The following is a 25484-nucleotide window of genomic DNA, read 5'->3' on the forward strand; positions in this document are numbered from 1 at the left end:
GCTTGCTCACGCTCGCACTTTCTCAGAAAAAAAAAAAAAAAAAAAAAAAAAACAAAAAAAACTTCTAATTTCTCATTTTATTTCTTTTTTTACCCATGGGCTGTTTAGCAGTATGTTAGTTTCCAAATATTTGGGGAGTTTTCCAGAGAGCTTCTGTTTATGATTTCTAACTTAATTTTATTATGGTTAGAGAGCATATTTTGTATCACTTGAGTCCTTTTAAATTTATTGAGATTTGTATTATGGCCTAGAATGTGGTCTGTATTGGTATCTGTTCTGTGTACACATGAACAGAATGAGTATTCTGCTGGTGATCATGTCTTCTACAGATGTCAGTTCGGTCAAGTTTATTGGTTTTTAGCTATTCAAGACTTAAGTATCTTTTAAAAGTTTTTTATTTTAGTATTTTTAAGTTTGAGTTGATTAACATATAGTGTAGTATTGATTTCAGGAGTAGAATTTAGTGATTCATCACTTATATATAACACCCATTGCTCACCCCAAGAAGTGCCCTCCTTAATGCCCATCACCCGTTTAGCTCATCCCCCTTAACCTCCCCCACCAGGAACCCTCAGTTTGTTCTCTATAGTTAAGAGTCTCTTATGGTTTGTCTCCTTTTCTGTTTTTATCTTATTTTATTTTTCCTTCCCTTCTCCTGTGCTCATTCGTTTTGTTTCTTAAATTCCGCATATGTGTGAGATCATATATTTGTCTTTCTCTGACTGATGTACTTTGCTTATTTAGCATAATACACTCTGATTCCATCCATGTTGTTGCAGATAGCAAGATTTCATTCTTTTTGATGGCTGAGTAATATTTCATTGTGTAAATATATGCTGTATTCTTTATCCATTCATCAGTCAATGAACAAGACTTATGTATCCTTATTGATTTTCTGTCTACTCTGTCAGTTGTCAAAGAAGGGTATTGAACTCTGTTTACCAGTTTCTCCTTACAAGTCTATCCATTTTTGCTTTGTGTATTTTGAAATTCCATTATTAGATCTACACATGTTTCTAATTGTTATATCCTCCTGATATATTGAACTCCTATGATTATGAGATGCTCTTTGTCTCTGGTAGTTCTTTGCTCTGAAATTTATTTTGGTATATTAATTAATATGGCCATTCCAGCTTTCTTTTGAATAGTGTAACCTTGGTAATCTTTTTCCCATTCTTTTACTTTTTTTTTTAGATTTTATTTATTTGACAGAGAGAGAGAGAAAGAAAGAGATCACAAGTAGGCAGAGAAGCAAGCAGAGGGGGAGGGGGAAGCAGGCTCCCCGCTGAGCAGAGAACCCAATGTGGGGCCTGATCCCAGGACCCTGAGTTCATGACCTGAGCCTAAGGCAGAGGCCTAACCCACTGAGCCACCCAAGCCCCCCCCCATTCTTTTACTTTTAACCTATTTGTCTTTATGCTTGAAGTACATTTTTTTGTAGGTAGCATATAGTTGGATTTTTACTCCAGTCATTTAACTTCTACATTTCATTTTTTAGAAGATTTAATTTGAAAGAGAGAGAGAGGGAGAGAACATTAGCAGGGGGAGGGGCAGAGGGAGAAGGAGAGAATTCTCAAGCAGACTCCTTGCTGACTGTGGAGGCCTTTGTGGGGCTCAATCCTAGGACCCTGAGATCATGACCTGAGCTAAAAGCAAGAGTCAGACACTTAAGCAACTGAGTCACCCAGGTTCCCCAATAACTTCTGCCTTTTTGTTTTGTTTTGTTTTTTGAAGGTTTTACTGTTTGTCAGAGGGGGGAGAGAGAGAGAGAGCATAAGCAGGGGGAGCAGCAGGCAGAGGGAGAAGCAGGTTCCTTGCTGAGCAAGGATTCCCGATGCAGGACTTGATCCCAGGACTTTGAGATCATGACCAAAGCCAAAGGCAGATGCTTAACCAACTGAGCCACCCAGGTGTCCCCTTCTGCCTTTTAATTGAAGCATTTAGAAAGTGAGCTTTTATGTAATTATTGATATGGCTAAAGATAAATCTGTCACCTTGCTCTTTTTAAAATTTGCCTCATCTGTTCTTTGCTTCCATTTTTTTCTCTTTTTCTGCCTTAGTTTGGGTTAAGTGGTTTTATGATTCCATTTCTCTCCTCTGTTGGCTTGTTAGCTGTAATTCTTTGTTATTTTTAATACTTTAGAATTATAATATACATATTTAACTTATTGTATTGTACTTTCTTTTTTTAAGATTTTATTTATTTATTTGCAGACAGAGATCACAACTAAGCAGAGAGGCAGGCAGAGAGAGAGGGGGAAGCAGGCTCCCTGCTGAGCAGAGCCTGATGTAGGGCTGGATCCCAGGACCCTGAGATCATGACCTGAGCTGAAGGCAGAGGCTTAACCCGAGCCACCCAGACGCCCCTGTATTGTACTTTCAAGTGCTATTGTTACCTCACATAGGTTATCTGAACCTTACAGTAGTGCACTCTCCCTTCTCTCCTGGCTTATGCGCTGCTGTTGTCATGTTTTACTTTTGCATATGCTATAAACTCCACACTGCATTATTTTTATTTGTTTGTTTAAAGAGATTTAAATAATTAAAAAGCCTTGCATGTTATCGTGTATTGATCCTTTCTGGTGCTCTTCATACCTTTGTGTAGAGCTGTATTTTCATCTGGTATCATTTTCCTTCTGCCTGATTTGATCGGGTGTCATGTAGAAATTTTACCTTATCGGGTGTTAGATACTTCTGTATTCCTATATTCTTAAGCTTTGTTTGGCATAGTTAATTTTGTTGGTAACAATTTCTGTTTTTGGGTCCTGCTTTTAAAATTTGTTAGGTGGGGGGCGCCTGGGTGGCTCAGTGGGTTAAAGCCTCTGCCTTCGGCTCAAGTCATGATCCCGGGGTCCTGGGATCGAGCCCCGCATCAGGCTCTCTGCTCGGCGGGGAGTCTGCTTCCTCCTCTCTCTCTCTGCCTGCCTCTCTGCCTACCTGTGATCTCTGTCTGTCAAATAAATAAAATCTTTAAATAAATAAATAAAATTTGTTAGGTGGGCCCAAAGCAGGGCTATTTATTCCCTACTTTGAGATAAGACCCTTCTGAATACTCTACCCAAAGCCCCATGAATTACGAGGTTTTTTCAATATGGCTGAGGGGCAGGTGCTATAAACAGCCCCATGTGAGCACCTAAAAACTTTTCTCTCTTATCCTTTTGAGTCGTCCTTTCCTTGGCCTCAGATAATTTCTTCATACTTGTACTGATCAATATTTTGCTGGATACTTGAAGGGACTGCACGTCTCCAAGAGTTTGTGTTATGTGCTCTCTTTCTGTCTCCCTCCCCTCCACCTCCTCCAGCTCTGTCCTCTCTTTGTCTCCTGTGAACTCTAGCCACTTTGGTCTCTCTAGACTCTTACCTGTATTTTGTCAACTAGGGAAGCTTGCCAGGCTCTGCCTGGGTTTTCTCTCCTGGCTCTGAGGCCTAGGAGACTCTCAAAGCAATAAACTAGGGCAGTTGTCACCTAGTTTATTTCCCATTTCTCAGGGATCACTGACCTTTTTTTTTTACCTGATGTCTCGTGTCTTGCAAATCGTTGTTTCATTTTTCTTAGGTAGGAGGTTAAGTTCAGTCCCCACCATTTTCTCTTGGCTAGAAGCAGGAGGAATATGGATTTGGATCCTTACTCTGCCGGTTATTTTTTTTTTTTTAATATTTTATTTATTTGACAGAGAGAAATCACAGCTAGGTAGAGAGGCAGGCAGAGAGAGAGAGAGGAGGAAGCAGGCTCCCTGCAGAGCAGAGAGCCCGATGCGGGGCTCGACCCAGGACCCTGAAATCATGACCTGAGCCGAAGGCAGAGGCTTTAACCCACTGAGCCACCCAGGTGCCCCTACTCTGCCGGTTATTAACAAGCTTTGAGAGGTTAGCAGGTTACATAATCTCTCCAGCCTCAAATCTCCTCATCTATAAATGGACTAGTAAGACTAATTCCTTATTGTAAGGATTAATGAAAGAATAAAATACAAGGCTCTGAACAGGTGTGTTAACGCAGGTTGGTATATTTGAAAAGAACTCAGGATTAAGGTTGAGCTCCATCCTACCACATGGAATTGAGAAGAAGAGAAAGGATCTAGAAAAACCCAAGAAGAAATGACTGTGGGAGCCAGGGAGCCAGATTCTAGGGTATCTTCTAAGACTTAACCGGAGAGAGGCATTTCAGAGAGAGGAGGTCAGCAGTGCCAGAGCTTATAGGGAAATGGAGAGTGAGGGCATCTAACTTTACCTTCTAACTGTAATTACCTCTTTTCGCTGAATGACATATATGAATGACATCTGTGGCTAGTGTTGGGCATGAGTGCTGACTTCCTCCGCCCAGCTAGGGCAGCTGAGTACAGAGGCTAGAAGGAGTCTGTGATTTTTCTAATACAAATTTGTGAAACCAGTTAAAAGAGATACTGCTAATTTTATTGGACAGGAACAACTTGATGAGGTGAAACACTCAGGAAATGGAGTGTATTGATGTTAATTACATTTTCAAGATCACACAGGGTCAGTCAGAAAAAGCCTTTAGTGTTTGTTTTAATCAGTTACTGGAAATTTTAGAACTATACAGGTTCACGTAGTATTAGACCTGGAGGAACACTTTAGAGGGAGCATCTAATCCACCCTTCCTATGTCCTTGATGAGGGGTCGGAGCCCTAAGAGGGACTTGCTAAGTGACATAATTTGATCGTGACAGATTTAGATTAAGAAGCTAGATTCAGGATCACAGGACCCATATTTCAGGTTCTGTCTAGACACAAGTCTCCCTGAGTAGTGGAAAGAGCACTGTCCCAGGGGACAGGTCACCTGGCTTGGATTCTTTCTTGGCCATTACCTCTAACTTCATGACCTTGAGCAAGTTGTTGAACCTTTGGTTGCTTGTCTTTAAGTTGGGAATAACCTTAACTGCCTGAAGGCAAGCGATTGTCCCAGATAATTCATAACAGTTTCCTCCAGATCTAAGATTAATGTCTAGTGTTATGGAGTGGTCAGGACATGTAAGTGATTAACGTGGCCATGTATATGAGAGTGGGCAGTGGTGGGCAGTGAGATGCACTAGAGAGTATGTGCTTCTGAACGGGTGCCTACTACTTAGTTCCATCGGATTGTTGCTAGAAAATCTGCATTATCAAAAGGAAGCCACAAATCTGGATTTTTTTTAAATCTAGATTTTTTTGTGTGAAATATGTAACATTCAAATTTATGTATTAAGACATGGAACAACTAAGACATATCTTTGGGTTGCATGGGTGCTTAGTTTTAGTTTCTGATAGCTGTTTAAATGAAATTTTTTTGAACCTTGGCCTTGGATTCCAGAGCACAAGCTGTCTGACTGTGACCTTCAGTAACTAAAGTCAGATTACCTTCCTTCCTAGGATCCTAGTTACCTCACCTTGCCCTGAGTTCCCGTGTCACAAGAGCTACCCCTGGATGCCTACTGTATCTGGGAAGTGAAACACCTCTTCTTTCTGCCCAAATTGAGCCCAGCTGCAGCAGAGCACTGGGGAAGCTATCAGCTGCGCTTCTAGGAACAAGACGAGGCAGCCACACAGTTGTTTGCAACATTCCTCTCCATGGGTCTGACTTCTCTTGGCCATTTTCTCTTCTTCTTCATGGCCTGGGCCACTCCCACTGGGCCAGTCTGGAACAATATTCTGCTTACTCTGGCTCTTTGCTACTTCCTCTCAGATATAGTCATGGGGAGGGGGGAGGTCCTAGGCTCAGTGTCACTTAAACCCCTGGACTCTGGTTTTAAAGTTGTAGGCATCATGAGGCACCAGGCTAGTTCAGTTGGTAAAACATGTGACTCTTTGTAGATCTCAGGTTGTGAGCCCCATATTGGGCGTGGAAATTACTTAAAAAAAAAAAAAAAAATTAGAGTTCTAGGCATCCCAACAGGAGGTAATACAGGGAAAAAAAAGATAATCCAGTGATAGAAATTTGAGAAACTTTACCAAGTTCTCATAGCTATAGTCCTTGGGTCTTCTAGGATATAGAAGGAAGGTTATTTTAGGTCTTGGGAAAAGATCTAGAGGACATTACAGGGTAAGAGGACAGAGGGCATAGCCCACTGACCTCAGAGAAACGACAGGGCAAAATTGGGCATTATGGAGTACCCCCTCTCTTTTCTGTGTATCAGTCTCTTGGGGGCACAGAGCTGTAGGTTCCACTCGAGGAGCTTATGGCCTAGGGAAAATACAGGGCAGGCATGAGGGAAGAAGATATCTTTAAAACAGAAAACAACTCATTACAGTTCTACAGTCTATGTAGAATTGTCAACCTAAATGCAGAGGAGCTAATGAAATGGTTGGATTTTATCGCATATACTTTTAATCAATTTAAAATCCGCTGGGAAAAAAAAATTTGTTTTTTCAGCCAAAGGCTTTTACTGCCTACCCTCATGGATTACCAATTAGTCAAGTGTTTCTGGGCAGACTGAGCTGCCTCTAGGTGCCCTTGGTGCCAGACTGCTAGCTTGTGGAATCTTTTAGGTGGGGAAAGCATGGGAGGCTCTCAGATCCCCAGGCTCGGGCAAAAGCAGGCCAGCTGCCTGCTCAGTGCAGAAGATGTTCCTCTGCGGAGTAAGAACACACCCTTTGCAGATAGGCAGCTTGGCATTGATCTCAGGCCTCCTACTGTCTAACCATATAACTTGGGCAAGTGATAAACTCTTTGAGCCTCAATTTTCCTGCCAGTGGGGGCAATAACAGTACCTGCTTTCTAGGGTTATTGGGAGGGTCCAGTGAACACATAAAGCACCAGTCATGGGGCCTACTACCCAGCAAGCTCCTTGTGTTAGCTGCTGTTCTATATTCTGTTTTTCTCCACCATGCCACAGATACATACTGTTTCTTGGAGAGACACATTGGGCTAGGAGGAGGAACAGCACAGGGAAAAGAAGATACAGAGATCCCCAGAGAGAACACAGGCAAGGAGAGAAAGGCAGAAGGTTCAAGAAGTGGGCAGGATGAAGTGAAAGCCCACATTTATTGAGTATTTCCAGAGGGATTCTTTTTCTCATTCATCTTTGGGTAGTGCTATCACTCCCATTTTTCCATTTGTTGAAGAGGTGAAATAACTTACCCAGGCTAGTGTCAGAGCCAGGATTCTGACACCAAGCCCCGTGTTCTTTTCTCTGCACGCCGCTGCTCGTACACATCGACTGGGACAAAGGATGGTGAAGCTCATGTTGGCTAGCTCATCAAGGTGGTTTTAAATTGGTTTTTTTTTCCCAAGCTATCTTTTTGTGGGGGAAGGCATGGTGGCGGTAATGGTAGTGGTTCTTTTCTGTTAAAACAGGCTCTGAGAAGTCCTGCAATTAATAGTAAGACCAGTGACCTGCATTTACTGAGAACTTGGCCGCTCTGGCCCTGTGCCAGGTCCTTCACATATGTATTTCATTTTAATCTTCAAAATAACTCTGTATTTTTATTATTATATTAGAGTATTATTACCTGAGAATTAGTGAGGTTCAGTAATTTCTCGGGGTTTACTTGATAGTGGAACTGAAACTCACATCTGAATGGCTGGACTCCCTAAATGACCATGTTAACTTGGCATGACCCAGCATTTCCTAAGATTGTTTGAAGGTGTCTTATCATGTCTTTATCTGACCTTTGCAGAATATACTTTCTATGTGTTGTTTAAATGACTTGGAGCAATTTGATATACTGTTAGATTATTAATTGAGGGGCATATTTCTTTCCTATTTGTCCCCATTAGAGAAGGGGCTTCTTTCTTTCTCTCTAGAATTTTTCCTTGCAGTGAGTTTTGTACTCCCTGTGTGTTTGCTGATGAAGTCAGCAGGGTTTCAGACCCTACTTGCCTGGTCATACACAAGTACTTATTTTACCATCTCTAAATGGAGCACATTAGCTCCAGGCCACGGAGAGCAAATTGGGGGAACAGGGAGATATATCACAGAGAAGGAGGCTGCTCTGAAAAAATGCTGTCTGCACCTCTCGCCCGCACTCTTCAGCTGTGTGGGCGTAAATACAGCATTCCAAGGCTTTTGCAGGATGAGGCCCTCTTTTCGCAGGTGGGCCTTGGGATACTGAGTGAGGATGGACACAAAACAGCCTCTGCCTAGCCTTAAATTAAGGCCCATTTGGGTTTCTGAGACCTTTCTGTAGTCCTCTAGATCCATGCTATTCCTGCCACTTTTGTTTTTTTTTAAAGATTATCTATTTTAGAGAGAGAGCATGAGCAGGAGGAGCAGAGAGAGAGGGAGAGAGAATCTCAAGCAGACTCCACACTGAGTGCAGAGCCTGACTCAGGGCTTGGTCCCACCACCCTGAGACCACAACGTAAGCTGTGTAAGTCGGATGCTTAGGCAACTGAGCCATCCTAGGCCCCATGCCACTTACATACAGGGTAGAGAAATGAAAGCCCAGCCCCTGCCCGTATCTTCTGAAACTGTGGACAGGTTCAGCAGTACCCATTTAGGGAAAGTATTCTGGAACCAAGCAGCTCTTGGACCTCTTTTCCATTCTTTTTCCTTTTTCTTCTAACTGGGAACTTCAGAGAGAATACTGGTAGCTTTCTGGTTTTTTTCATGTGTCAGTATGAGCTTTTAAATGGGACTTGCAAAGGGCAGGGTTTGGCAATTGGATGAAGGAGCTTTGGGAACGGTTTTACTTATGGTGGGGAACTGCTAATTTATTTGTAGCAACTTAATTTGGAGACAAGAGAGTTGAGGTGTGGGCGCCTGGGTGGTTCAGTGGGTTAAGGCCTCTGCCTTCGGCTCAGGTCGTGATCCCAGGGTCCTGGGATCGAGCCCCACATTGGGCTCTCTGCTTAGCGGGAAGCCTCTTCCTCCTCTCGCTCTCTGCCTGCCTCTCTGCCTACTTGTGATCTCTGTCTGTCAAATAAATAAATAAATAATCTTCTAAAAAAAAAAAAGAGAGAGAGAGAGTTGAGGTGTGATCCTGGCAAGCTGTGTTATCTTTTCTGGGCATTGTTTTTCCTCAGTCACCTAATGAGACAGGTCAGACTTCAGGATCTCTGAGAATACTTCAGGTGCACACCCCTCCCCACTTGGATGCCAGAGTTGTAACTCATTTAGTCAGGGTCTGGCAGGACATCTGGTGCCGTGTGGTGCAGGGATTCTTACTAATAACCATCCGTGAAGGAGAATGGCTTTCTTTGACATTGGTGATGAACTTGGTTATTTTGACTTTGGGTCTTTTCTTGTCCACATACATAGGACAGATGACAGGTGACCCCAGCACAGTGACTAGTGGCTGGGTCGACTATTGGTTGAAGGCCAGATGTGGTTCTCCTGGCTGAGGGTACCCTGAACATCCTGAGGTTTATTCATGGGCACGATGAGCGGGAACATCTGAATGATTGCGAGATGCAGGCAAAGCAGGGTCTCCCTCAGCTTCACTCAGCTGCCTGCCTGCCAGTGTCCTGCCATGACCAGGCTGCTGAGTGTTCTTCGGAATTCCCATTTACTGTTGCGATTGTGTGTAAGTGTCCTCTGGAGTGTGTTTGTGTTTGCTGTGTGCTGAGAGTGGGAAAGGAACAGCATCCTCCTCCTTCCCTTCTAGTCTCTGTGTCTTCTGCTAGATGAACTCAGGTGTTGAGTATTGGGTCTTTTTTTTTTTTTTTAAAGTATTGGGTCTTTGAAAGGACACCATCATTCATTCATTCAGTGAGAGGATATCACTGGGCCCTCATTGCCTAAATCTCTCTGTACTAGTCGTGAGTGTACAGTTATGACTTTTTTTTTTTAAAGATTTTATTTATTTATTTGACAGAGAGAGACCACAAGCAGGCAGAGAGACAGGCAGAGAGAGAGAGAGAGAGGGAAGCAGGCTCCCTGCTGAGCAGAGAGCCCGATGCGGGACTCGATCCCAGGACCCTGAGATCATGACCTGAGCCGAAGGCAGCGGCTTAGCCCACTGAGCCACCCAGGTGCCCCCAGTTATGACTTTTTGGGATCTGTTGAGATGCCCTGGGTTCGTGGCTCCTCTCCTGAATGCCCCCAGACCAGGGCAGGCAAATTTGCCGTCCGCAGCAGCTCTTCAAAGAGAAGCAAGTCTGCCTTTGCCTAAGAGAAAGGAGCATCCTAGCTAGTTGTATTGAACTAGTGTGATTGCTGAAAATGGTTTCTGTGCAGTCACTAACAGGTGCCTTGCAGAAGGAGTTTCCAGTCCTGGTTGAATGTCTATTCAACTGGTCTCTCTGTTTCATGGGTTATCTCTTTTGTATTATTCCTCCAAATAGCTGTTTAGAGTGTCTAATGAAGCAACTGTCTGGAGACCAATGTTTATTTCAACATGGTTGGAGTTGTTTTTGCTTCAGCTTTCAGAGCCAATAAAGCTGGTTATTAGATTCTGTAATTGCTGCTGTAATTACTCTCTTGGAACCGGCAAAGGCATAATTAAATATGGAGATTCCAAGGACTATTTTTTTCCATCTAAAAGCAGCCTCTTTAACTTCTGTTGGCCTGAGTTAGATTTCAGCTGTTAAAGCCGCTGTGTTTATGAACGGCACTGGGGTCCTTTGACAGGAACGGGATTTCTTTGGATACCTCTTTGAATATTTGGTTTAGATGAACTCCTTGTTAACCCAGTACTCGTTTTTATTTTTTTCATTGCTTCCCCCTGTCTTATTGAGATATAACTGACATAACATTGTGTTAGTTTTAACTAACATACAACATCATGATTTGATGTATGGGTGTATTGTGAAGTGATTACCAAGATAAGTTTAGTTAACATCTAGCACCTCACACAGTTGTATGTATTTTTTCTTGTCGTAAGAACCCAGTACTTGTTTTTTTTTAACCCAACCATCAGGAATTGGAGACGGATAAGGCAAAACACTAAGAACCAGCATGTATTATGTAAAATATTGGGCTCGTCCATCTATCTGTCTGTCTATTTATTTAAGAGAGAGAGCGAGCACAAGCAGGGGGAGTAGGGAGAGAGAGGGGGAGGAGAGGGAGAGGGAGAAGCAGGCTCCCTGTGAGCAGGAAGCCTGATGTGGGACTTGATGCCAAGACTGTGGGATCATGACCCGAGCTGAAGTCAGACTTCAGCTGAGCCCCCCAGGCATCCCAGGGCTTGTCTCTTTAAACTTTGGCTACATATAGAAGTAAATTCCTGCGGTCAGAAATAAGGTTGGGATGGATGATATATCACTTTAAGTGTAACAGAATGCAGGAAGAGTGGCATTTTACTCCTTTAGTTTGCCCTGAGTTATAATTTACCACTCTGCCACACTTTTCTAAAATATACACAGGTTCAGGTGCTCTGAATATTTATGTTTACAGGGGTGCCTGGGTGGCTCAGTCGTTAGGCGTCTGCCTTCAGCTCAGGTCATGGTCCCAGGGTCCTGGGATTGAGCCCTGCATTGGGGTGGGGGTGGGGGGGTCCCTGCTCAGCGGGAAGCCTGCTATTCCCTCTCTCACTTCCCCTGCTTGTGTTCCCTCTCTCACTGTGTCTCTGTCAAATACATAAATAAAAATCTTTAAAAAATAATGTTTATGTTTATACATATCTTTGTCCCCAAGTGATGACTTCATGTCTAATATATTTTTTTCTTTTAAGATTTTATTTATTTCGAGAGAGAGAGAATATGCAAGCAGGAGGAGAGGCAGAGGGAGAGAGAGAAAGAATCCCAAGCAGGCTCCATGCTCCGTGCAGAGCCTGACACAGAGCTGGATCCTACTACCCTGAGATCAGGACCTGAGCCACAGCTGAGTCAGGTGCTTAACCACTGAGCCACCCAGGCGCCCCTAATTCAAGATTACATTAGGGGCACCTGGATGGCACAGTTAAGTGCCGACTTTTGGTTTCACCTCAGGTCCTGATCTCAGGGGCGTGAGATCGAGCCCTGCATTGGGCCCCACGCTCTGTGAGGATCTGCTTGAGACTTTCTCTCCCTGGCCCTCTGCTGCTCCCCCACTAAAATAAATTAATCTTTTTATTGGGGGGGGAGGTCACTCATGAACCACATATGAAGGGAGAAAATGATAGTGTACCCTTTCTTTTTAGAGTTCTTAACTAGTTGAGAAATACACACAGGAGTTAGATTGGGGTAAATAAGCCAACTGTCCCTGCCAGGAACCATCCTGCAGAGTTCACTGCATGGAGAGGAAGACCGTGTGAACCCTGCGGGCAGGAGGGGGAAGTCCTAGAGGGCCACGCTGTTTGCTCAGGCCCTTTTCTTCCTCTCAAAGAGCATACCTCACGGTGAGGATGGAGGAAAGGGCAGGTGCTTCCAAAAGTTCCTGTTTTATGGGCCAGGAGGGATGCAGGGAAAGAATCCTATCAAATGATTGTTTTAGCCAGTATTTCAGTGAGACATTGTCATTTCTCCTTTGAGTCAGAGGTACACAGGAGATAAAATATGGGTGTACCACACGTGAGGAACCCTGCATAAAATACATGAAAAACTCAAAATACAGATGAAATTAGAGGTTCAGTTTAATATATATGGAGCACTTATTGTGTACCAGCCATTGTGCTCTTTATTGGTCTGTAAACATGAATAATATAAACATTTCATTGATGGGGGGACTCTTGCTTAACGCCCTGATAGGTTTGGGTATTTGCTGTCAGATAATTTATTACTTGGGGAATTTTAGAAGTAATGTGGAGATCAGAGAAACATAAGATTGGCATACAAGGAGTCATTGCTAATTGAAAATGTATTAGAGGGTACTTGGGTGGCTCAGTCGTTGCAGCGTCTGTGTTTGTCTGCGTTTGGCTCAAGTCATGATCGCAGTGGTGGCTCAGTCAGTTAAACGTCTGCCTTCGGCTCTGGTCATGATCCCAGGACCCTGAGATCGAGTCCCACATTGGGGTCCCTGCTCAGCAGGGAGTGTGCTTTTCCCTCTGCCTCTCCCCCAACTCACGTGCTCACGCACATACGCGCACACTTTCTCAAAAATAAATAAAATTTTTAAGATTTTGATTTATTTATTTGACAGAGAGAGACACAGTGAGAGAGGGAACACAAGCAGGAGGAGTAGGAGAGGGAGAAGCAGGCTTCCTGCTGAGCAGGGAGCACAATGCAGGACTCGATCCCAGGACCCTGAGATCATGACCTGAGCTGAAGGCAGACAGTTAACAACTGAGCCACCCAGGTGCCCTAAAAATAAATAAAATCTTAAAAAAAAAAAAAAAGGCTGGGTTTCCTTTTTAAAAAAAGTATTAGAAGAATAAATTAAAGCAGTTCTAAATCTCGAATGTTAATAGGGAAAGAATAAATTTGGTTTTAAAAATCAGAATGTATGGGGAACCTGGTGCTAAAGCATTCATAGACACCCTGCTTCTGGGTTGGGGTTTCATACAAAGCAGAGCAGCTCCCTCTCTGTGATTTATTGAAAGTCAGCCCTCTACACAAGGGTTTGGGCTGGGGGAACAAAAAAAAAAAGAGAGAAAGAGAAAACACCCCAAGAACGAAATTTGAAAAAAGAAGAAAAAACCAAAAATCAGAATGTAGCTGACTATATAAAGTCAAGGCTCCCGGTACACTCAAGACACTGAAAAGCAAGGCAGGTGGGTCATCTCCTTGTTCATTTTTGAGGACTGTTCCAGTGTCTCTTGACATCATTTTGAGCCTGTGTGGGAGGAGCAGAGACCTGAGGGTTTACACAGACAAGTGGGTGAGCCCTCCCCTCTCCGTATAACAGCGGTATGACTTGTATGAGCCGCTTTACCTTTCTGATCCCCGGTTTCTTCGTTAGTAATAGATCTGGGATCTTTGCCCCATGACTGGGTGCAGGAAGATTAAATGAGAAGGTGGTGAGACTGCTATAGCCATCTTGCTTGCGTACCACATGGCAGGCAGGTAGGCATCTTGTTTACTTCACTCGTGGACATGGCAGAGAAGTTTTTATAGACTGGGCTATGGCATGGGTGGTGAGGACGGCTGAGGAGGTGGACCTGGGAAAGAGGCACTGTGAGACATTGACCTGAGAAAACCTGAGAATCCCCCTGGAACGCATAATACATTATATGTTAATTTTTAAAATTAAAATGAAAGAAAACTTGAGAATCATTTGTTGATTAGGATATGTCTGAGTTTGTTTCTGTGGAAAGGCAACACAACACCAAGGAAAGCACAAGGAAGAAACCCCGAGCCCTGAGCACTTAAATACCAGGACGTCTTCCCTCTGCCATGATGGTCAATGGCAAAAGTCTCCCAGAACGCAGCCTGTGGTGACAATCCCAGTCCCTTGCAGGATTTTACTGGTCATATTCAACCATCTGGAGGCTTTGTCATGTGGGTATAGGGAGCTGTTGAGGGTTTTTTGTTGTTATTGTTGTTTTGTTTTGTTTTTAAGATTTTATTAGAGATAGCGAGAGAACACAGGCAGGCAGAGCAGAGGGAGAAGCAGGCTCCCCACTGAGCAGGGGAACCCGATGCGGGGCTTGATCGCAAGACCCTGGGATCATGACTTGAGCTGAAGGCAGTTGCTTAACCAACTGAGCCACCCAGGTGCCCCAAATGCTGAGGGTTTTTAAGCAAAGGAACAACATATTTGGGTTTGCACTCCCTCTTCTGTGATCCCACTCCCCACTGGACCAGATGACCTCTCCAGGGCAGGATCCTGCCTTTTTCATTAAGTGGAAGGCATAATATTTAGAATGGCAGAGCATGGACTTTGGGGTTCCACCCTTGGCTTAATTCCTTCTGCCACTTACCACCTGGTGACCTGAATTACATAACCTCTCTGAAACTATTTCCTTATCTGCTAAAAAGGGTGGCCATCTCTGCCTTAAAGGGTTTCTGTTTTGTGAGGTACTTCCATAGCATGTATGACTTAGTAATTAGCAGGTGAAGGTGTTCAGTAAGGAGTCTTGGGACCCCTGGGTTTGACTGCGGGTTGGACTACTTGAGGTCATAGGCCATTCACATAGGGATCAAGGGAGATAGCAGGTTGACTGTCTTGTCAACTTTTAAGGAGGCCCATTTCATTGTTCTTCAGATTTTTTGCAGTTTCTCATTAGCCTGCTTTATCCTTTGGCTAGAAGAATTTTCCTAGTGGTTTTATTTGCTCATTTTAGAGGAAGAATGCACTACTTACATGCAGTCCCTTGGCAGATGGTTCTTAGGATGCAGTCCTAGGCTAACAGGAAGCATGAGTAGAAGGAGCATGGGACCTATTCATGTGATGTATGGAGAAACCACAGCCCTGTAAGGGAGATGATTGCATGTCCCTAAAAGCCTGCCAGAGATGGGGATGGCTCTGGTCTGGAGCTCAGGGACATGGTGGAGCATGTGTCAGAGGGTGCCTGTGTGTGTTTGTCTGTGTCGAAGACTAGTGCTGTCCAGGCCAAGTAGGGTCCCATTTGTTCTGACTTTGATACCCATCTAAGATATGTGCTAAAGATAACTTTAGGTGCCAAGAAGGGAATTGAGATGGCAAGGGGAAGGCTCCTTGGGTTTGAGTAGGGAGATGTGCTTTTGGCTCCTGCTCTAGCACAGATTCGCCTTGGTCAGATTGCTTGCCCTGATTGGATCTAAGAACAAGATGATTTCTCCAGCCTTAACATGCCAGGAAGCATAGATAGATGATGACATTGACTTGGCTAAATGGTCAGACTCTAGATTTGTCCCTGGCAGGGAATTCTGACTTCATTTTAGTTGTGTTGTTTTCTATGATAGAGAATGCTACAGTAACCATCTTTGGGCATGAGAAGTTTTGCTTTTGTTGAATACATTTCCAGAAGGAGATTACTGGGTCATAGGGCAGGAACATCATTATGGCTGTTGCTATGTGTGTTGCCATGTTGCTTTTCAGAGTCAGTATATCAACTTACAGTTGTCAGCTGTGTGTGAGGGGGCATTTAACCCTAATTTATCTAGCATTTAGTATAGTTATTATTTATTGTTTTTATAATTGAGTTAGCATAAAATGATACTTTAAAGCTTCTTTATAATAATTAGAGGTGTTGGAGCACCTGGGTGGCTCAGTGGGTTAAAGCCTCTGCCTTCAGTTCAGATCATGATCCCAGGGTCCTGGGATTAAGCCCCACACTGGGCTCTCAGCTCAGTGGGAAGCCTGCTTCCCTTCCTCTCTCTCTGCCTGCCTCTCTGCCTGTTTGTGATCTGTCTGTCAAATAAATGAATAATAAAAAAAATCTTTAATAAAAAAATAATTAGAGGTATTGTTTTTTAGTGTCCCCTATGTTTAAGTTGTGCTGGGTATTTATATATATAATCTCACTTCTCAACAATGAACCTGTTGGGAAAGCTAAGTAGCTCACCCAAGTCTGTGAGCTGGGATTTGAACCTAAAGCAGTATGGCCTCAGAACACATTCTCTGTCTCAGAGCCTCTCCGTGCTTTGATTTGTGGGGGTGTGGTTACACAGTGTGAGCTTGAGCTTGTATGCTTTGCTGGCACTTTGAAATATGTGAATTTTGTAGTTTTCTTAGAAAATGGAATGTGTTTTCTGCGTAGAAGAGACTAATAACCTTGTATTATAGTGGAGGCACCAACTGAGGTGCATGGATTACAATTAGGGTAAAGGCACAAGTGAACTCTGGGATATTCTGGTGTCAGGCTCTCTGAAACCCTGTTTTCTCCCCGATGCAGCGGCCCTCCAGGCGCTGAAGCGCAAGAAGAGGTATGAAAAGCAGCTGGCTCAGATCGACGGCACACTATCCACCATCGAGTTTCAGCGGGAGGCCCTGGAGAATGCCAATACCAACACCGAGGTGCTCAAGAACATGGGCTATGCTGCTAAGGCCATGAAGGCTGCCCACGACAACATGTACGTGGCTGCCCACTGGTGGGGGGGACACCCGCGTGGCAGGGCCTCAATCCCGGGACATGGCCTTGGGCAACCCTTTGATTTATCCATTCAAACACCCAAGTTTGTTTTAATTTGCATTCTTTTTTGGAACTCCCCTTTTATTTTTAATTGTATTGTGTTAGTCACCATAAAATACATCATTAGTTTTTGATGTAGTGTTCCAAGATTCATTGTTTATGTATAGCACTCAGTGTTCCATGCAATACGTGCCCTCCTTAATACCCACTACCAGGCTTACCTATTCCCCCCACCCCCCTCCTCTCTAAAACCCACAGTTTGTTTCTCAGAGTCCACAGTCTCTCATGGTTCGTCTCCCCCTCCAGTTTCCCCTAACTAACTTTTCCTTTCCTTCTCCTAATGTACTTCATGTTATTCCTTAGTGAAACCATATGATAATGGACTCTCTGTCCTTGACTTATTTCAATCAGCATAATCCCCTTCAGTCCTATCCATGTTGATGCAAAAATTGGGTATTCATCCTTTCTGATGGCTGAGAAATATTCCACTGTATATGTGGACCACATTTTCTTTATCCATTTGTCTGTTGAAGGGCATCTTGGCTCTTTCCAGAGTTAGGCTATTGTGGGCATTGCTGCTGTGAACATTGGGGTACATATGGCCCTTCTTTTCACTATATCTGTATCTTCAGGGTAAATACCCAGTAGTGCATTTACTGGGTCATAGGTTAGATCTATTTTTAATTTTTTGAGGAATCTCCATACTGTTTTCCAAAGTGGCTGCACCAACTTGGATTCCCACCAGCAATGTAAGAGGGTTCCCTTTCTCCACATCCTTTCCAACATTTGTTGTTTCCTGCCTTGTTAATCTTCGCAGTTCTAACTGGTGTAAGGTGGTATCTCAATGTGGTTTTGATTTGAATTTCCAGAAGACATGAACAGACACTTCTCCAGTGAAGGTATACAAATTGCTAGCAGACACATGAAAAAATGTTTATCATCATTAGCCATCAGGGAAATTCAAATCAAAACCACATGGAACTCCTTTTAAAATGGATTTTGTACCTTGTTGCCTGAAGAAGCAGATCTCAGGGTACCTGGGTGGCTCAGTTGGTTAAGTGTCCAACTCTTGATCTTAGCTCAGGTCTTGATCTCAGGGTTGTGAGTTCAAGCCCTGCATTGGGGCTTAAACCCAGCATGGAGCCACTTTAAAAAAAAAAAAAGAAGCAGATTTCATGGAATGAAAAAGTATTTCTAAGTAATTCAGGGTTATTGTGATGAGCAGAGTTTCTAGCTAGAAAGGTCCTTAGAAAGTCCTCTCATCCAGGCCTCTGATTATCAAGGTGGGGAAGCCCTGTCCCAGAGAGGGGAGGTGACTTGCCCTAGGTTATGGATGAGATTGGATAGGACTGGGATTAGAATCAGTGTTCATGTCTTTTTTCCTGATGCTGTCAGGGGTCCTGAAAATCGTGGTGCATCCAAGGGCTTCGGATTTCTGTGTTCTTAAATCTGCTTTTGCTGGAATTTTCTGGCTCCCCTCTTGGTTTCAGTCTTTGGCTATCATATTTAACAATGTTCTTAGGGTGCCTGGCTGGCTCAATCAGTAGAGCATGTGAGTCTTTATCTCAGGGTTGTAAATTTGAGTGTAGAGATTACTTTAAAAAAAATCCTTAAAAACAGTGTTCCTGACCTCAGCGATCCTTCCGTTATGTGGCTACTTCTCATGTACAGTGGCCTAAGAAATAGATGACCAACCTTGTTACAGTTGTAATTAAAGGCCAGGGTAACACTAGGTTCCAAATGAGGGCCTCTCCCGTGAACAAATTCATTTCTGATAGTGCTTAGACTTGGCAGCATATATTTGAGGGACGTTTGAAGGCATTTTTATTTCTTCGGGGGTACTCAGCCATGTTCTTGAATAGGGATTGGCGGAATGTAGCCTGTGGCCCTGCCACCTATTTTAGTAAATATAGTTTTATGGATACATAGTCATACCCATTAATTTACATACTGTCTATGGCTGCTTTTGTGGTACATAGCAGGGTGGAGTGTTCGTGACAGTTTGTATGGCCCACAAATTCTGAGATATTTCCTGTATGGTCCTTTACAGAGAAAGTCTGCTAATCTCTGCTCTAGAAATGGGGAGTTGCTAGAAAAGTAGCCTTTAAATAAGTGAGATGTTATCTGAGGGTAGATGCTCATTGGACTGAGCTTCCTAAGTTAGGTCCATGTCTGCTCCATTTCTGTGTTCTCCAAGATGCCAAGCACAGAGCTCATCTCAGCAAACTACTGTGCATGCTTTGAAGCATATGTGTATGTATTACACTGATGAATTGTATGTTTAGAAGATTGACAGCATAGGAAGTAATTCTGCATGTTTGCCTTTCTTTTGGGCCCTACTGTAGGAGCCATAAGTGGATTTGAGTAGATAGGAAGGACCTATCAAGTGGCACAGCTGTATTTTGTGGTTTGTGATTTTCTCTCTCCCTGTACTGTTACAGAATTGCCTTTGAGCTTGAAGAGCTATTGGCCCAGGAGTTAAAGTCCTGTAGTCTCGTCTGATGTGTTTATTACTAGCTTACATGAGAGATCATGAATATGGTATCTAACTTTGCAAAGCCTCATTCCTTAGGGCATTGGACTGGATGATGTCTGAGAACACTTCCATCCTCTTGATTCTGTGATTCTCTTTTAAAAGGGGGAGAAAGATAATAAAGACAAGTAATTCCTTACACGAAGTAATTATAGAGGGTAGGGTTAGGTAGCAGGTTGTGTGCATGGGGTTTCTGTTCCTGCCTCATAGACCCTCCTAACAAAGACTGATTGTCCAATATGACATCTGTCCATTTCATTTAAAGGGACATCGATAAAGTTGATGAGTTAATGCAGGATATTGCTGACCAGCAAGAACTTGCAGAGGAGATTTCAACAGCTATTTCAAAACCTGTAGGATTTGGAGAAGAGTTTGATGAGGTGAGTGGTTCACATAAGCTTCACAAATGACACATGGGCTGCCCTTCAGTGTGCTGTTAAAGGCTCTTTGGCAGGGTGTATGCGGTTGGGAAATCACCAGTTCTCATTCCTCCAGAGTCTTGGACATGAATAGGGCATGGTATTAATTTTCCCTAATTCTACATTTTGAGAAACAGCTTTCACTCGTTGGGATAGAAGTTTAGGTTGAGTAAAGGGCTCTCCATAGGGACCCATCAGCAGGGTTCAGGTCAGTAATTGGTTTCAGTAAATAATTACCTTACACATCTCATGGGGGACCCTGGGCTCAGAGCTGGCAGCCAAGGTGACTGTTCCTTGTAGAAGGTTACAGGATTTGCCCTTGGGCGACTCTGATTTGAGGTAAAGATGAAGCCAAGGAAGGAGCATTTATACCTGACCCCTGAGGGATCCATCTGGAACTTGGCCACCTACCAGTTTCTGCTGTAGCAGTTGGGATCTTGAGTCTTAGGTTTTTAAAATACAATAACAGGCCCTGTTGGAGATATTTCATTCTGTGTTAGATTTGAGTCCGCTGAAGGTCAGGTCCTCTCCACTGAACCTAATTCTTTGTGCTGTCTGATTCCCACCGTATAGCTGAGAAAACAGCCTGTGGCTCTTAGGCTTGGGCTTCCAGCACAAGGGTCTTCCAGGTTTTCAGACTGAAATTTGATGGACTAGTCAAGTTATTTTCAATTCAGTAAATATTCCTGAACATTCACTGAGTGTACCCAGTTCTGAGATAAAGAAAGAGGAATGAAAAGATGCAAAATTCCTCTCAAAATGCTGACAGCTAGTGCAGAACACTGGGTGGAGACTCGGTAACTGCTGGATAGTGTATTATGTTCACCAGTAGAACCACGTTTAGGGTTTGAGTCGGAGTGTGGACGTGGAGTTCATCTCCCTTCTGATCTTCGTAGAAGGGGTGTGTGTCCTCTGAGTCATCAGGAAAGCGGGATTGCTGCAGGGGGGTAGGAATCCCAGGGATATCTCTCTCACTCTTCTGTTTCCTTTACCAGGATGAGCTCATGGCAGAGTTAGAAGAACTAGAACAGGAGGAACTAGACAAGAATTTGCTGGAAATCAGTGGACCCGAAACAGTCCCTCTACCAAATGTTCCCTCTATAACCTTACCATCAAAGCCCAGTGAGTACTTCTTACCCCGTCATGACATACCCCTAGTGCCATGTAGTGGGTAATCTTGAGGTTGGTTGGCCTCAGTTTGGTTTCTGAGTTTGTCCAGGAATGAGAATCACAGAAGATCTGTTGTGACGGCCATGGAGACATCATCACCCGTCTTCTCCTAGTTTCTCTATATAACAGGGTTTCTTAACCTTGGCACTATTGACACAGCCTGATAATTCTTCAGGTTGGGGGAGGGGAGTTGTTTTATGTACTGATGATGTTCACAAGCACCCCTGGGCTCTGTCTCTCCCAAGTTGTGACAACCAAAAAGATCTCCAGATACTGTCAGATGTCCCCTGCAGGGTGTGAGGAGATCACCCCCCAGTTGAGACCACTATTCCAGAATGATTTTTTCTTACGTCACCAAATAAGAGAAAGTTCTAGGCACTAGGAGAAGATGTGAGAGTTTAATTCCAAGACAGCTCTTGGTTCCTGTCTAATATCCTGTACTGTGCACACCTGCAAAAACTTGGGGTCTCAGAGGCAGCCAGTGTGGGAAGGAAATATGTTCGGCTTCTGTAGAGCCCTGGTTCTATAAGACCTTCCTTTCTGCCTGCTCCTTCCTCCCCCTCCATCTTCTGTTATTTCACCTTTGGGTAGAAGTATTCCACACCAAACTTTTAGAAAAGGTACAGAAGTTTGGCTTGGCATGGTGAGAGCCCGGGGAGCAGTGTAACGAGGCTGTAGTCCTCTTACCCTCCCACATATCAAGAAGAAACGGCTCCTCAAGTTGAGTCAGCAGCCTCTGGTGGGTTCAGGCAAAGGGGGTCCAGACACTGTTTAAGGAGCACCTGTGGGTGCGGAGAAGTGGTTCAAGCCTCTTGAGGTGGAGGGGGAGTGCTGGCAAGGATTAGATCTCCTCTGGGGTTCTTCCGATTTCCTCCTCCTTGAATGCTCTGGGACGAATTCTGACAGACTTCCAGCGTAAATCTCCTGGTTTTGCCTGGCCAAGTCGCTGGTGGAGGGGCGGTGCCAGGGACTTATGTCTTATCTGGAGTTTTACGTTGCAGCTTTCAGGCACAGAGAAGCAGTTGCTGATAGGCTGGCGCTGAAGCTGGGTGAGGCGGGGTGCAAGGGCAGGGCTGTTTGAGAGACTCCGTGTAGCACAGCCCACACCCAGCCAGGAAGTGTTGAGATCTTTGCAACCAGCCGCCCTAAATAGCCTTTTCTTTCTTCACACAGCCAAGAAGAAGGAAGAGGAAGAGGATGACATGAAGGAATTGGAGAATTGGGCTGGATCCATTTAACTGGTCCAGTGCAGGCTGGGCCCAGACAGACTCTGGTGGCCTGTGCAGCGGGCAGGCATGTGCGTGTGCGGGGCAGGCAGGACATGGTGCAGGCAGGTTCCATCGCTCCTGAGTCTCCCTCCAAAGCAGTAGGGCCGCGTCACTGCTCACTCTCTGCATAGCATGGTCTGCACCCAGCGGGACGGGGAAAGGGGAGGGGGGCGGGTGGGTAGGGTGGGAGATGCCTGCTGTTTATAATATTGAATTTCTGTAAAATAAACTGTATTTGCAAATCCAACATTGAGCTTCTGGACTACGCTAACTCCACTGCTGAACCTCAATGGAATGGGTCGACCGTTTGCAGTTGAAATGATCTGAAAATGTAGCCTCTGTCCTTTTAAGTCAGTTGACTTGTCGCACATCTCTTTGTAAGACTTGTATGGTACTGGCAGAAAAATTTTTTAAAAAAGCCATAGGCTTTTCCTTGTCCTTAGCTGTAATAATGCATCTGACTTTGGTTTCCTTGAGAACTGTATTTCCGTCCATCACCTGTGTACTGGCCCCTGTGTTTACCACTCTGCCTACCCCTCTCTCCTCCTCCCCTGGTCTTTTGGAGTTTGTGACACTGGTTTGAAATGGATGGTGTTCTCTTGAGAGCAAGTGAGATTGTAGAGTTAAATCCCAGCTATACATTTTTCTAACATAGCTCTAAGGTCCTTGTTGCTGTTTGTGATAACTGATAGATAACTCATTGGAAACATGTGCATACATTTATATTCAGATGAAATTATGGTTTGCACTGTCTATTAAATATCTCAATTAATTTTCATACTTTGCTGTTGTGTTCAATCAATCTGTCATTTGCTTCGGGAGCTGACTCTCTCAAGGCTAGCGTGGTGCCCAGTGGAGTCTGGAAACCTACGGAAGACTTGAGCGTGACCTGCATCAACAGTCTGAACCAAAGAACACAGCGGATCTTACTAGAAATGTTTTTAAGTTCTGGAGGTCATGGATCTGTGGCCTTCGTCTTAACGTGGTGTTACGTAATGTACCCAGAGGGTACAGTTCAGGAGTGAGTGGTTCTTGTGCAGTCCATGATCTTCCATAGTTCTTTTCAGTCTGTGCCCAAGGGCAGTGCCCACAGGACAGCAGAGCCCCCTGCTGTTGGAAACCATGGTCTTCCTACTGACTAGGCGTACCTGGTGCATCGGTTTATTGAACCACTGGGGCAATAAAGAAAATGACCTTTCCCATGGAGAGAGAGTGTAGGGCAGTGACTAAGAATCTAGGACACAGGCGGTAGTCTCAGGTCTGCTGTGATTCACGATGTGACCTTGGCCTAGCCTCTTCCACTCTCTCGTCTTAGTCTTACAGCCCCTGGAGAACCTGATGAACATTATGGACCTTCTTCAGAAAAGTGGATCTATGAATATTTGTTCTTAATTGCATGCCAATTAGCAGAATTTGAGAGGATCCCTTCTCTGATGCTCATCCCTAAACCTCTTAAGATTAAAATCACCTGGGAGGATGGGGGTGGGGGTGCCTGGGTGGCTCAGCTGTTAAGCATCTGCCTTTGGCTCAGGTCATGATCCCAGGGTCCTGGGATCAAGCCCCACATCGAGCCCCACATCAGGCTCCCTGCTGGACGAAAAACCTGCATCTTCCTCTCCCATTCCCCCTGCTTGTGTTCCCTCTCTCACTATGTCTCTGTCAAATAAATAAATAAAATCTTTAAAAAATAAAATCACCTTGCCTCCTGGGTGGCTGGGTCAGTTAAGCTTCCAACTCTGGATTTTGGCTCAGGTCACCATCTCAAGGTTGTGAGATTGAGCCCCTGTCCCGAGCCACACTGGGTGTGGAGCCTGCTTGGGAGTCTCTCCTTCTCCCTTTGCTCCTTCCCAAAAGATTAAAATGACTAAGTTCACAGTTAAAACACTGCCATTGCTCACTGGCTACAGTGGGGCAAGTTGCCTACTTTCCCTGGATCTCATTTTCCCATCTATGAAGCAAGGGGGTGGGACCAGATCATTGGAGGTCCTGTCTTGTGACGTTGCGGATGCCCTGTGCCTCACTCCTGGTTTCTCATCTTCCCGGGCTGCCTCACTTGGGATTAGATTTGACCACTGTGGCTTGAAAATTCATGACTTGTGTGGAGGTTGGGTCTAGCTACTCTCAGAAGTTCTTTCTTTCTACCTCGAGAAGAATCTAGTGGCAACACTTGCTGCCAGCTTCCTACCCTCTCGGGGCAGTTGGTGTAGCCCCTGGGCATCATTTGGTGTAGGGGATCCAGAATGAGCATTTTTTTTTTTTTTTTAAGATTTTAGATATTTGAGAGAGAGTGAGCGAGAGAGAGCACAAGTAGAGGGAGCAGCAGACAGAGAGGGAGAAGCAGACTCCTCCACTGAGCAAGGAGTGTGATGTGGGGCTCAATCCCAGGACCCTGGGATCATGACCTGAGCCAAAGGCAGAGGCTTAACTGACTGAGTCACCCAGGCGCCCCCAGAGCGACCATTCATAAGCTCTTCTCACCAGTTGCCGCAGGGGCTTCTCAGCCCAGATCTGGGTGAGGGGAACTCACAGGCCCAACCATCCAGCCCTGGCAGGCCTGAAACCAGGTTCAGGGCAGTGCCTGGGGCTCCTCTGAGAAATAGCTGCTGCTGCTTAAATGTGGGCCTTGTGCCAGGCTGTGGTTTGCAGTGTTCAGTAATGCTCAGTCTCTTTGCTGCTCTCAGGAGGTTCTCAGGCTGGAGAGAAAAGTTACTGTGTCAGGATTCCTTGGCTACAAGCCACGGAAGACTCAATTGAATGGTATAAACAGTAAAGTCATCTACTTATCTGTTCAAAGCTTACTCAACAAATATTTACTGAGTACCTACTGTGTGCCGGGCATGTTCAAGGCACTGGGAGTGCAGGCAGTAGACACAGTCTCTGCCCTCGAGGTGTTTACATTCTAAGAGTCCCAGGACAAGAAGTCTTGGCTTGGTGGAGGGCTGAATGGGAGTGGCCAGGGCATGGGGGCAGTCTGGGTTTGAGGCCGTGACTCAACCATGTCACAAGAACTAGGATTTTACATCCTTCCGCTCTGCTGTCCACTATAACTTAGCTTTTCCTTATTGGACTTGGTCCATCTCAGTCATTAGATGGCCTTTCATCACACTCCCACGATCTAGAAGCAGGAGGATCAGCATAGCCAGAGTTTCTTTCACCTCTGCCAGTGTTAACAGGAGGCCAACCTTTCCCAGAGGGCTCCACGCAAACTATCCCGGTACCTCATGGACCGCAAGAGTTGCATGGTCATTTCTTGCTGTAAAGGAGTCTGGGAAAGTGGGGACTATACAAAAGGGTCCAATCAGGATTCTCC

General features: G+C 44.6%; 1 protein-coding gene across 1 annotated transcript in view; it reads left to right on the forward strand.

The window, feature by feature from the left end:
- Positions 1–22952, forward strand: part of CHMP4B (charged multivesicular body protein 4B) — a 54001-nt gene extending 31049 nt beyond the window's left edge. Inside the window, exons 2-5 of the mRNA XM_045981611.1 lie at positions 16548–16725; positions 19583–19697; positions 20732–20858; positions 22080–22952. Of these exons, the coding sequence (XP_045837567.1) occupies positions 16548–16725; positions 19583–19697; positions 20732–20858; positions 22080–22144 (485 nt within the window). The 3' untranslated portion in view covers positions 22145–22952. The remainder of the gene's footprint in view (positions 1–16547; positions 16726–19582; positions 19698–20731; positions 20859–22079) is intronic.
- The last annotated feature ends 2532 nt before the right edge of the window (positions 22953–25484 follow it).

This window comes from Meles meles, chromosome 16, assembly GCF_922984935.1.
Source record: "Meles meles chromosome 16, mMelMel3.1 paternal haplotype, whole genome shotgun sequence".
In the NCBI taxonomy this organism is placed as follows: domain Eukaryota; kingdom Metazoa; phylum Chordata; class Mammalia; order Carnivora; family Mustelidae; genus Meles; species Meles meles.